This window comes from Melanotaenia boesemani, chromosome 12, assembly GCF_017639745.1.
Source record: "Melanotaenia boesemani isolate fMelBoe1 chromosome 12, fMelBoe1.pri, whole genome shotgun sequence".
Classification (NCBI taxonomy): Eukaryota; Metazoa; Chordata; class Actinopteri; order Atheriniformes; family Melanotaeniidae; genus Melanotaenia; species Melanotaenia boesemani.
The window spans coordinates 8,881,843-8,895,165 of NC_055693.1; the positions used below are offsets into that span (position 1 = coordinate 8,881,843).

Below are 13,323 nucleotides of genomic sequence, written 5' to 3' on the forward strand. Positions count from 1 at the left end.
CTCCTTCCCCATTTTTTTCTTGTAAGAAAATCAAGTCTTATTTAGCGTAATCTCACTTAATAGCATCCAGCACCTCTTTTGTCCTCCCTGATGCTAACAGATTCCCTTCTTTTCACTCGTCACTATTCACATATCTACCCTCCATAATCCTCTTATTCCAGGGTAGCAATTATTTTGAGTATTTTATCAGCATTATGATTATGATTATTTTCATTATTATTATTCATGCAGGGCATGCTAAGGGCCAGGTTGTGGCTGAGAATATCTTCCCCACTAGCACCTCTTGTTCTGTCTCAGAAGGAGGCTGCCTGCTTTCTTCCAGAGGGGTGGCAAATTTGCAGGAGTGAACCCTATTCAGCGTGACACATTTTCTGGGCGTTTGAACATATTGTGGAGTGAGTGTAATGAGTAGCACCAAAACACCCGTCTAGCTCCTTAACACACAGAAACATCAAGAATTTGAGGTTGGAGGAGTGAGAGCGGGCTAATAATCAAAAGGCCTTCTTTCTGTGGAGCAGTAATTACATGGGTGGGTTTTGATCTTTTGCTCGCTGGAACAATGAACAGGGGAAGAAATGAAGACTGTTTCACTGTTTTGGAGTGATGTTGAGGGAAGATGATGCCTTTTGTCTTGTCAGCATCTGAAGTGTATCAGAAATTACAATGGTGAAAATCTGTGTTTAGAGTAAGGAGAAATTTGCTTCTATTCATTTTATGGCTAAATCCCTTTTGGAAAAGATTGTTGGATATGGGGATAGTCACAACAGAAAGGCGTTTAATTTAAATTTATAAAGTTTGAAAAGACTGAGTCAAACAGGAATATATGTACTTGACAGACCAATATTAAATTTCTGGATATGAAAGTCATTTAATTACTTTGGCCTCTTAGATTAAAGGAACTTTAAGTGATCAAATGCAGTCAAAGAAAGTCACACTGAAGAAAGACAAGTGGTAGATGAGAGGAGAAGCATATTTACATTTTGTCACAGTGACAAAGTATCTAGATACTTTACTTAATACAAAATATACAAACTCTCCCTTATAAATAAAGTCCTGTATGAAAAAAATAATTTTCAGTCTGAAATATTAGACACAACTTTCTCTTTGCTACTTTTGTAATGATCCATTTATGACACACACACACACACACACACACACACACACACATATATATATATATATATATATATATAAATCAGACATGATTATTAAACATGAATAGAGGTTATGAAATCTTATGATCCTGGGTTTAAACATAATAATAATGGATTTGATTTATATAGCACTTTTTCAAGGCACCCAAAGCACTTTACATTGTGTATCCATTATTCATCCACTCCTCACTCATACCTGGTGATGGTAAGCTACTTGTGTAGCCACAGCTGTACTGGGGCAGGCTGCAGAAACGTGGCTGCCAATCCACGCCTACGGCCTCTCCGACCACCACCAAACATTCATCCACATTCATTCACCAGCGATGCCAACACTGGTTTCTGCATCATAAGGATGCTGCTCTGCAACATGCCAGGCATACATTCACATGTTTTGATTTCTGACCATTTATTGCAACCCCAGTAGGTGTTTTTCATTTTAATCTGAGAATATGTGATATATCCTTCTTTAGTGACAAGTATCTAAAACAAACCAGACTGTAATAACATTGAAATCGTCTTGTTTCCTACTTAGGATTTATGTTAATAAATCAGCCTGGACCAACACAGCTCTGTGGCAGACGTCTGTGGTGTAGACTAGCTCCTTTTCCACAGGCAGGGAGACTCTCACTAAGCATGTGCAGGGTGAGTTTCTTCTCTTTAGCTTGTTTTTCAGGTTCTCTTAAATTGTGAACAGTTATTATCCTAAAACCTACAGCACAACACTGCAGTCATGAGCACCATGCACACAGTTATTGTAGTCCACATTTAATATGCAAAAAATCACCAAAAGAAGTTAACAGTTTTCTGTAACATAAGAAATGTTATAAAATGCATCAAACTTGCTACTAGAAACCAAGATTGTGTTATTTGATTTAAAGGTAATAAAATACAGAATATGTTCATAGTATTTAAAAAAATCAGAGGATAACTGTGAGTAGAGTAATAAAACATTATAAATGTGTTAAAATGTTAGAAAAATAACAATTCATATAAAAATGTTGCATACATGAAACAGTGATCCAGTCCGCTCTACAGAAATCCTCTTTGACATTATCTCCGAGGGGTCACTTTGGGAATCTGGGAGCTGGAGTGGAGTGGTTGAATCTGGGCAGTCTGCAGACACCACAGGGACAGAGAGGCCCACCTGTGGGCCCTGCAGAGCTCCACTGCACCGGCGCCAGTGAGGCATCCATGGGGCCCGGAGACAGGACGGTACATTTAGCTACTGAGGAGGAGGATGAAGTGGAGGAAGACGAAGAAGAAGAGGAGGCAGCTGAGGACAGAAGGGATTCCTGGGTGAGAAGGAGCTGACTGGGTCCAGAAATGAAGGGCCACCCTCCAGCAAGTAACAGCCGGGGGACAGGCCCTGTATTCACACCCATCCCGACGCTTACCTCCCCCAGCAGCCTTCGCATCTCCTGCAGAGATGAACCCAGGAGGAGGATGTAATTCCTGGCCAGAACCAGGGTGGATATCTTAGAGAGCCTTCGGCCTGGAGGAGCTCCTGGGTTGTGGGACTGAGAGGAAGCAGAGGAAGGAGAGGACGCATAAGGCACCATGACCTCCCTCAGAGCATCCATGGCAATGTTCAAGTCCTGCATCCGCTTCCTCTCCCTGCTGTTGATCTTCCTCCTAAGTTCCTGCTGCTCCTCAGGGCTTAGTTCCCTCTGGGGTTTGACTGATCTCTGGCCACTCTGGAGGCCAAGCATGGATCCAGAGTTCAGGCGGGAACTCAGGTTGAACCCTGGTGGGCAGTGAGGTAAGTCCTGAACAGACCCAGGGCCACAAAGAGGAAGAGACTGCTCTTGGGCCCTGATTCCTGTGCTTGATAGTAAATTCATTCTCTGATTGGAGGTCGTCAGGTTTATAGTTACTCTAGTCCTGCAGTGTGAGTAAAAATGTACTCAAACTTAAAAAATTCACAAAGTACAAAATCAAATCTTCACTCCCTCCTCCTGATGATCTCCCATTTGCTTGAAGAAAATTGCCAGCAGCCATCCAGCACAATGGTGATTTTTCTTTTGGCTTCAGGGCTTTCTGGCTCCTCGAGTGTGTAAATGAGAGCTTCCTGAAGTGCAGCTCAGTTATATCTCATTTCCACAGCTGCGTTAGGCGAGAAAGATAGTTCACACAGTGGAGAAGTGAACTAAATGCTCCTCTCAGATAGCCCCACCTCAGCTCAACTCCTCCCAAACACATAATATGTGCTCTTTAGAAAAGCACTTGCCCATCTGACTTTGTGATTTTAAACAGTTGAGAAACAAAAGGCAGATTGTGACAGATCACAAGCACTGAAAACTGATAAGATTTAGGACAAAGTAAGAAGTAGTAATAACAGCAAAGTTTGTAAGAAAAATCTAGATTGAAAGTGGTGTTAAAAAACACTGAAAAGATTAAACTTTGCAATGATCATAAAACAAAAGTTAAATAAATAAATAAACAAAAACCTTTCCTAGTTGGTGACTGAACATCTTTAACTTTTTATGCACAATTTGAACTGTAATTTTATGTAAGAACCCATGTTATTTAATTTAATGTTATTTTGTGCTTTGTAAGGTGACTGGGTGACTTGAAAGGTGCCAGCAAATAAAAGTTATTATTACATAATACATATAAGTTTAAATATTATTATGTAGATTTAAATTTTATGACCAATTGTAAAATTTTACATTTATAAATTCATTGTGTCTTGGAAAACAATTAACATTAGATAAATCACTCATTATACATATTTGTTTAGTTTTACAAGTCATTAGATTTAAACATTTTCATTTTTTTTCTGGGTTAATTTTGAACTGTCAATTTAATTTGGTTGGTTAAAAATGCTAGCGGTGCAGTTATAATGCATTATATTAGGTTTAATTAAATTACACAAAGTTTTGATTAATTTGCCTAAAATTTTAACCTCTTTTCTACTGAATGTCTTATTGTTTCATTATCTGACAAGGTCATTTAGTGCTATTCCAGAAACTTCATTCACTCTGTATCAGTTTTCTAGGAACCATTTAAAGGTTTTCTTGACAAATGCAGCCACCATGAAGGTATTACTCAGACTCAGTAGTAGCTGGTAGCTTGAATAAAACTGTTTTTACTTTCTCTTTGTGTTAATTTAATTTAAAGCACTAATGAACAACAGAGAAACAAGATTATGTGCTTAATGTAATGCTGCACTAAAGCCATTTAACAACTTGGAAACCATTAAAATCATCAGAACTTTGTTAAGTGACAGAGAGCAGGTATTAGCACCATTAACATGGGTATTAATTGTGTCAGAGAACAGTTTTGGCAAACAGTGAATGGATCCATCATTGTGTGGGGGAAGTTAATTGATGGTTTTGAGGTGGAGGTTATTGTTGTTCAGTTCTGAGCGGCCTCGCTAACCAAATTGGCTGGCAGAGAACTGGGCACTGTTCCAGACAGGCAGACAACAGGCCAATTGACTCCAACCACAGGTGAAGCTGGCGTGGGGCACAGAGCAAGGCTGGAAACCTCAAATGTGCCATTCATGAGACACAAAAAGACCTCAGCATCACCCCAGCCGCACAGTGAGCCTGGCCGTCCTCTCTTTGCACTCCCTCCCCTCCTCCTCCTCCTTGTAAAGCCCATCTGAAGGGGAGAAAAGGAAGGCAGGGGGAAGAGGAGAAGGACAGCACCGTTACAAACAGAAAGCAAGTTGTTTACGATGAAAGCAGAAGGAGATGCAGAGGAGGAAGATCCTTTCTTTCTTCTCAGCCTGTCCTCCCTTGTCATTCGAGAAGTGAAAGATGTGTGTGGAGACGCTTCCCTTCCCCACCAGTGGCCCGGTGGCGTCCGGCTGGTGCTGTGATTGAAGCTGAATGGACGGCTGCAGACGGACAGGAAAGAGAGGGTTGCATGAAAAGGGCCAGGCGGATGGCCCTTGCACCTGCAGGAGAACAGAGTGCAGGCAGCCAGGATGAATGTCTGTGAGTGTGTGTGTGTGTGTGTGGATGTTTGTATGCGTGCCTGTAAGCTCAATTTGATTTCTAGTGCCTGTCCAACAATGAGAAGTGTAAAACTGAGCGATGAATGAAAACCAGCCGTGGTGGTTTTGACTGCATTTTGGGATCGTTTCTGTGTCAAGAAGAAAAAAGGACACCTGCAAGGAGCCACACATACAGAAGTCAGAATAGAGGAGAAAGAAAGAAGCTGGTGTCCCCCAGAATAGAGCACCTCCCCCACTTTTTTCTCCACCACTTACAAGGGAAAGAAAAGTGAGCTTGATTTGGCACCGCCGCCCAGCATATCCGCTTCCAGCTTCCAGCTCCTTTTGATGAGGCTGGACCAGGGCAGGAGCACCGGTGGCTTCAGGGCAGGGGAAAGACTAGTGTCTTTATGGTGGAAGGAGTACAGTCCATCTGGGAAAGACCATCCAAAAGGGAATCTGCACCTGGAAGCTAAATGCCTCGTCTGTGTGGAGCCATTTCCTGGGGCTGACAGACAGGAAGACACCTCAGCCAAACTCTTGGGTCAATTTACCCCGTTACAGGATGAAAAATACACACAAACTGATACCAAAAAAAAAAAGTTTAAAAGTTTATAAAAGCCTTTTTTATGATGAGACGCAAACATGCTTTAGTTTTTTTTTTTTTTCTTCCTTTTATTATTATTTCTTCGTATTATCATTATCTTTAATTATTTGAACACCTTTCCTAATCCCACCTTTTTTTAGGATTTTACAACTGAAAGTGTCACAGTTCAATAACTACATTATTCATTGGATTAACAAAACAATAAACCCATATACAACCTATTGTTTGCATTGCAAAGAAATCAAATTTCTAATTAAGTAAACCCAGTTTTGCATAACTGAATAATAATAAACTTTTTTTTTTAACCTGTCCTGTCCAGCATGACAACAAAATGATGGTCTGGTTGCTGTGCCGAACAAATTTACTTTGCCAAGAAGAACCTTTTGGATATGAGGCTCACCTCTAATCTTAAATGTTGTTCTTTATTATGAAATGCAAAATGAATTGAAATTAAATTTAATTAAAAATGCTTTATTTATCCTAGGGAAATTTCAGTGTTGGTGAAGAAGTATCTTACTGAACATTATTGTTTCTTCTTCACTGTGTTGGGTAGAAGATGAGAGGAGTCTATTTTCAGGAGTTTGTGCAGCATTCTTTTCTGGACAGTCAGTCCCAGCAGCTCCAGAGTTATCCCCAGCACAGAACCACTTTTTGATCAGTTTGTTCAGTCTCTTTTCTCTGGCTCTTATGCTTCTTCCTTAACAGATGGCTGCTAAGTTGATTGCACTTACTCCAATAGACTTAAAGAAGATGTGCAACATTTTGGTGCAGACACTGAATGATCGTAGCTTCCTTATGAAGTCAAGTCTGCTCTGCTCTTTCTTGTAGCTGGCCTCTGTGCTGCATTTCCAGTCCAATCTGTTGTCTAGCTGAATTCCAAGGTAGTATTCCTCCTCCACCTATTCTTTAAGGATGTGTTTACATCCTTGTTTTGTTGTTATTTATTTATTTTAAATATGTTTCTTGTCAATTTTACTCATAACTGCTTGACCAGACCAGACTACCAACAGAAGAAAGGAGGACAGAAGGCAAGAGAAAAGATAGAAATGGGAGATTAAATCAAAGGGTAGACAACAACCACAACAACTCCAATCAAACTTAAACAGACAAACCAGACAACCGATGCTACACCTAAAAAAAAAAAAAACATTAAACATTTTTAAATATAATCTTTACATATTGAGAAATAACTCTGAAGAGAATAAATGGCAACCTTTTTGCAGCTGAATGCATTTTGGCATAATGACAAATCCACCTCACTGGATACAGACACAGACTCACAAATGAAATCAAGCCAGTCTGTTTGCTGGTCTGGACACAATCTCGAGTGAATGGAGTCAATTTACATCAGGTGTCGGATTAAGCTCTTTTGTGTCACTTGTTGGTTTGTTGGTGTGTTTTCTTCCTCAGCTGGAGGACTTATCATGCTAGTAATGTCTGAATGAGAGTTTCTAATTCCCCAAATTGATGCAATTACATAGCTATTTCACGTGTCCTCAACTGTTTGCCATTCAAGAACTTGCTTTTGATGAAAAGAAACCTTTACATAGGAAATAGTTTATATTATTAAGTAATTGCTTGCTAATATCCAGTGTGCATAAAAGGTTCAATAAGGAACATCACATGGTTGTTGTTCATGTCTCACTGTGTATTTTATTAAATGTTAACCTAACCCTGTGCATTGATTATGACTCTTACTATGTACTGTTTTAATTCCAAAACCACTCACAGGTGGGATCACAGCAGAAAAGTAAGGAGTCACAAGTGGGAAGGAAATTAAAAGCAGCAATGATGGTTTATAAGGTTTTCCAGGGATGAGTCGTAAACCAGTGACCCGTTATACTCATTGTTTGTGCATTAGACTGCCTTCATCCATTCATTTGTCCTTCCAAGAGTTTGGTCAATTCAATCATAGCAAGATGTGAAGAATGAGCATCATTCTGTAGAAACATGTTTGGAGATTGGAAGTTGGAGAAATTTAAGGAACGCATGGAAGGAAAACGAGTTCGGAAAACTTAGTAATAATATTTGAATATTCACTGTGAAACCTTAGTGTATTGTGTTGTGGATTACTGAAGTCAGTCACCAGTAGAGTGGTTACTTGCATTCTGTTGCTCTGCATTCCAGCAGCACTAATGCTTTCTGTTGCTCACAACACATATCTGTCACCACCAAGTGCAGTTTAGAAACAAGTATTTGCAGGTAAAACAATAAGCAAACAGTACACATCTATGAAATTGAAACCCAACTTTCCTGATATGATAACATTTAATGACTTGTCAAAATCTTCACTCTGTGGGTGATCCAGCCTTTGGGTTGTGTCCAGAATAACGATATAATTAATGTTATTTGTGGTTATTTGCAAGATTTGCTCATGAGCCATATGAAGAAACAATCTTTGTATGGTGTTGTTCTGTACAATGAATTCTAATGTAATTAAAACTAGTGGTAGGCCAAACCTTTTCTTTAAAACAAAAAATTTGGGGGGTAAATGCATCAAATTACTAGCATCTGAGTTGAGGGGTGAACCTATCATTAATTATTCTGTAGTTGTTGGATGTTATTCCAGTTTTGAAGGAACTTGTAACAAGATGTTAGCAATAAATATTGGACTGACTTGTTTTCGGGTTACACTTACAAAACTAAATTAACACAAGGCACATCTTAAAGTTTTCTGATGTTTTAAAAGAGTTACCTGTTAAAACCAATTTTTGTTGACATACCCTAAAGCATCACTTCGAAACCTTTATTGTGGCATATGAAGGGAATCTATCAATGCTTCGACTTCTCACCATTATGCTAATACATTAGGCTAAATTACCAGATGGCAAAGTTGGCTAACTGCCCCAAGGCCCTTCAATAGGGAAGGATCACAGTATGCAAATATAATTATGATGTGTGGGCTGCTCTGTGCACTGTACTTGATGGGTACTTAAGCAGAGAGGTCAGGGGCCAGCAGCTCATTTTTGCCCCAAGGCCCCTAGTGAATTAATCCCGCCTGGACATCATAGTTTATCATTTCCTTTTCTTCCTGCACCAAGAAACTGTCCAAACAAAATTGACTCTCCTTTGTTTAAACGCTAAGTGTAAATAAAGTGAGCAACCAATGTGTGTATTTGCAAGTATTTCCAATTTTGTCAAGAAAAATTCTAATCCATTTATGAAAGAGCTGTCAGCCTGAACCGTTAAATGAGGAGGTGCACCTGCTGCAGGCTTTTACATCCCAAACTATCTTCTGTTTACAATGTGCAAAGAGAGTGTAATGAGAAATTAACAGTTGCCAGTGACTGATTTACTCAATGTGTCAAACAGGTGCAGCAGCAACAATGGAAATATAACAGACCAGGACTTTTCAGAGGGAAAAAGCTGCTCTGCATCAAAGCAAAGACGGAGGACACACTCGTCTATTCGCCCCAACTCCTGCTCTGTGAGGCCTAGCCAAAGACATGAGAAGATTACAAGCTGTTAATAAGGTGGAACCAATCGGCTGAAGGTCTGCTTTTGTCCTTCCCAGCATGCTTTGTGAGCACTGGCCTGGGATAGTCGGCATTTGGTGCTGATCATAGTGTGGCAGGGATAATGATGGTGGGAGGGGTGTAAGGTTTTAGCCCTTGGGCCTTTGTGAAAGAGAGCCTAAATGCCTCACTTTCAATAGCTGCACACGCTCAGTTGGTCACGGTTGTTTAAATACAGATGGGCATTTGCCACATTCATATTTCATGTCGCAAACAGCTCCACCGGCATTTCAGTTATTCAGCATTTAGCTTTTTTTCCCCCTCAAAGCTTTATTTCTAAAGTATCTTTATATTTTGATTATTTTCAGTAGATTTTGAAAGTTTTCTTTCATTGAAAAGTTGTCAAACCAAAGTGCTTTAACCTTTCATTTAAAGTTACCCCAAACACAACGAGACTAAGTCATGCTCTATTGTTACAGCAGATGTTCCTCTCTGAAACAATGCCACCAGGGATTTGCTTGGTGTCTGCTAAGAACACGGTGTTAGTTAACCCGTCCCCCCACAAAATATCCATTAAACCCCTTTCCTATTTAAAGGTGACAATGATGGATTCACAGATACTAAAGTTCCACAGGAATCCTTGTCCAAAGTCAAACACAGAGCTGCTTCTTCTTCTCACCAAATGATTGAGGACAGGGGTGCAACTGTTAAAGTCTAAATGTTGCAGGGGGTGGGTGGATCTGTTTCTTTTTTAGTTTTATTGGTGGTGCAAGGCCAAGGGTGGGTTTTCAGGGGTTATCCCTGTCTGTATGGAAGGCGGTGCTGAGAAAGCAAAGTCACTGTTAAAGTGAAGGCTGATAGCAGTATGATGGATGAGGATACATGTCTCAGAAATTAGACTTCCTGAAGTAAAGCAACAAAAAAGGGGAAGGCTGTGAACTGAATGCACTAACAAAAAAGGGTCCAGACACACAAAACATGTCAAATCCTAGTTGATGGGTTGAAATATTGTATTTATCAGACAAAAAAGTTTATTACAAACTCTAAAAAAATCCTTTTCCTTCACTTATCTTACTAGTCTTTGGTCTAATATTTTTTTAAAGCTCACTTCCTGCAGAATTGTAGCGGTGTTGACATTTTAAAGGCAAGTGCAAGGAGATGGATGACCAGACAAAAAAGAAGAAGTAGAGGAAAAAATATCCTCAGTTTATTTTGTCAGACAAAATATTGCTTCCAAAAAAAAAAGAAGACTTTTAGTTGTTATTAAGGATGATTTACTGTTTTGTGATTGAAAAGTAATTAGAAACACAGCATGTAGTACCTGTGTTTATAGCCATGGTTGGGATAGTCCCTGGTTGCCTTCCGTCATGTTTCGTGCTTGGCCAGCTGGGACCACGAGGCTGGACCAGGACACGGTGGAGGGATCACATCTCCCAGCTGACCTGAGCAGTGCAAAGGGAATCATTTACTTTGATTACCCCTGTTTGCTGCTGTGACTTTAAGAGAAAGGGAAACAGATGACCTAATGGATAGGTCACTGGCTCAATGGACACTTTTTTTTAAGGAAAACAGTCTAAAGTTTGTCACAGTTCCTGTTTTCTAACATACAGACTCAACAAAAGCCAAATTTAAAAGTTTAACTGGATTTTCTAATGGCAGAAAACAATTTCACACATGATTCGGATTTTAAATAACTCAGAAAACCGTGCTGGCAGATGGATGCTGCAGATGTAAGATGATTCTTTCAGGCATTGATGGACACATCTGTTAACCTGCACCCTGTACCACACACACAAACACACACAACTACCTCCCCTCCTCCTCACTGAGACGGCATCCTCTTTGCCTTACAACCTCCTCCTCCTCAGCTCATTCATCTCCTACAGCGCTCCTACTCTTCACAGACCCTCAGCACATTAAAATCCCCACTAGGAGCTGAAAGATCAGACTAAAGCAGCCCCTCTCCTTCTCTTTTAGGCCTCCACTTGGATCAGACTGCAGCATGTTTACCACAGATGTTGGCCTCCCACTGAGATGCTGAGAGTGCGATAGTGGCTTCCTGTTTTTTGCTCCATTTAAGTAAATGGTTAAATATAGATGTGATATCTTAGTTTATTTCTGTTCAGTGTACTTGTGAATCAGATGACAGACACTCTTGAGTGTGAAGCTAATTTGATTTATGAAACAGGGAACCCCAGGGAAGCAACAACTCAGAGAGCTGACATATGTTGCAGCGCAACACGATAGCAGGCTTCAGCAACTTGACAAATTAGGGTTGGACTTAATAAAGCATCGCACAGAGGCTTGACTGCTGGGAAGGCAGAAATAATTACTAAAGATTGCGGTTTTGTAGCTTGTTTGTTTGTGATCATTTGAGTAAAATTCCCTGCTAAATAAAATCTGTTGGACCAATATTTGATTGTTCATCAAAGTCCCACTTTAAAAGCCAAACCATGATCCTTGCAGGGAAAAAGATGTTGCAAGCTGTGAAAAAAAAAATTATGTTTTGCCCTTTTTTCAAATCTCAAACAGCTTTTGTTTCAAATAGTACTTTAAGAAAGGTTTGTTGTTTAATCTGCAGAGCATCATTAAGCAACTATATAGTTTTCATTAACACACAGCATGTTTATCTATTTCTTAAAATGCAATTTTATGAAAATATTTTGTTGTGTGGTGTAAGTTGAAAAAGGTTTTTCACTGTTTTTCTTCAATTCTAAACACTGTTAATTGTTATTAAATGGTTTTTCATGTTAAATGTAAATTCAAGTTATGGGTAAAAATAAATCCAAGTATTTTCTTCCGTTTAAAACCATATTTCACCATTAAAAGAAACAAAGTTTTTCCATTTCCTTTAACATTTTAAGGTAGAAAAGAGCTTAAGAACCATTTTAAGACTTGAACATATTGATATGTTTAGACTTTAACATAAATGTAGACGAGAATGATTGTGTGATGTAAACATCTGATGGAGCAACGGCATCCTCATGAGCAACTAAAGTTACTCTTCTATTTTTTGTCAGTTTCAGAGTTTTGCTGTTATTTGTTGTGGCAACCAGTCCAGCCATGCACATCAGTGCATTTATTTTCTGCAGTATGGAGTGTTTAAGCTGTAGACAGACATGTCTACAGCTGGTCATTGTCATGGTTATTAATTTCTTTGCTTTGTATTTAAATCTCTTGTATTATGTGACTGCTGTCAGTTGAGACATTACACCCAATGGTCACTATGATAATCAAATCAGCAAAGAATAGCATTAATTAGGAGAAATTCAATTCTTGAATTTGGTTTCATAAAAAGTTCCCAGACTAGATAGACAGAATAGAAGGAACAGATGTAATAATAAATAAAGTAACAAGTTCAAATGATCAAACCATCGGCTCGGTTCTTGCTCTGAGAGGCTCAACTAACAAAACGATGACGATAATGAGAACTAATTTTCTCTCTAAATTAGATGCTAATGTATATATTTCTTAGAATTGGGGACAGGTGTGCACACCATGCCAAGTCACTCTGCTGAATGGCATTTACGAGACCCTCATCTTGGAGTCATTCAAAGTGCTGTCCACACACCAGACAACTGGCCTCAACTGGCCCCCATCACAACCCTCTGAGACCTCTGTGTTTCTGCGGTGACTGATTCATGTCCCAGTCCTGTTCTCCCGAGCTTCACTTTGATGTTTAATCCCATCCTGACTGTGTCCTCCTTCAGTCCGTGGAGCCGCTCGGCCAGTCATGAATATCCAAAGGTCTGCTTACTTGACAGGATTATCCCTCTTTTCAAAGCCACTGGGGACGATTCTTCAGCAACAAAAAACACACTCAATGGATCTTCTGCTCCCTTGCTTTGTTTCTTTCGTTTTCCTTCACTCTCTCTCTCTTTCCCTTCTGTCTTTGTCCCTCAAGGCTTTTACTAAACACATTGATCCACCCAATCGAAGAGTTCATCTGCTGCTCTTCGTGGATTATCAGATGCACCCACAAACATGAACACAAGCACCACTCTGGGCTTATTAAGTATTTAGCTGTGAGCTGCATAAACCTGCTGATATATTTATGAATGCCCCGAGTTCCAGCACTGAATTTGGCCTCTGCTATGCAGAGGTGTTCAAATTGAGACTGCAATAATGTAGTTTTGTCTAAAGGGGTTCAAAAGCTCAGTGGAA

General features: G+C 39.6%; 1 protein-coding gene across 1 annotated transcript; it reads right to left on the reverse strand.

The window, feature by feature from the left end:
* Positions 1-1,466: 1,466 nt before the first annotated feature.
* Positions 1,467-3,254, reverse strand: olig1 (oligodendrocyte transcription factor 1). Its single transcript, XM_042002063.1, has one exon. The coding sequence runs from the start codon at positions 2,993-2,995 to the stop codon at positions 2,219-2,221; it is 777 nt and encodes a 258-aa protein (XP_041857997.1). The 5' UTR covers positions 2,996-3,254; the 3' UTR covers positions 1,467-2,218.
* Positions 3,255-13,323: the final 10,069 nt, after the last annotated feature.

Coding starts and splice junctions, on each gene's coding strand:
- olig1 (XM_042002063.1), bottom strand. CDS start 2,995: ATGAATTTACTATCAAGCACAGGAATCAGGGCCCAAGAGCAGTCTCTT.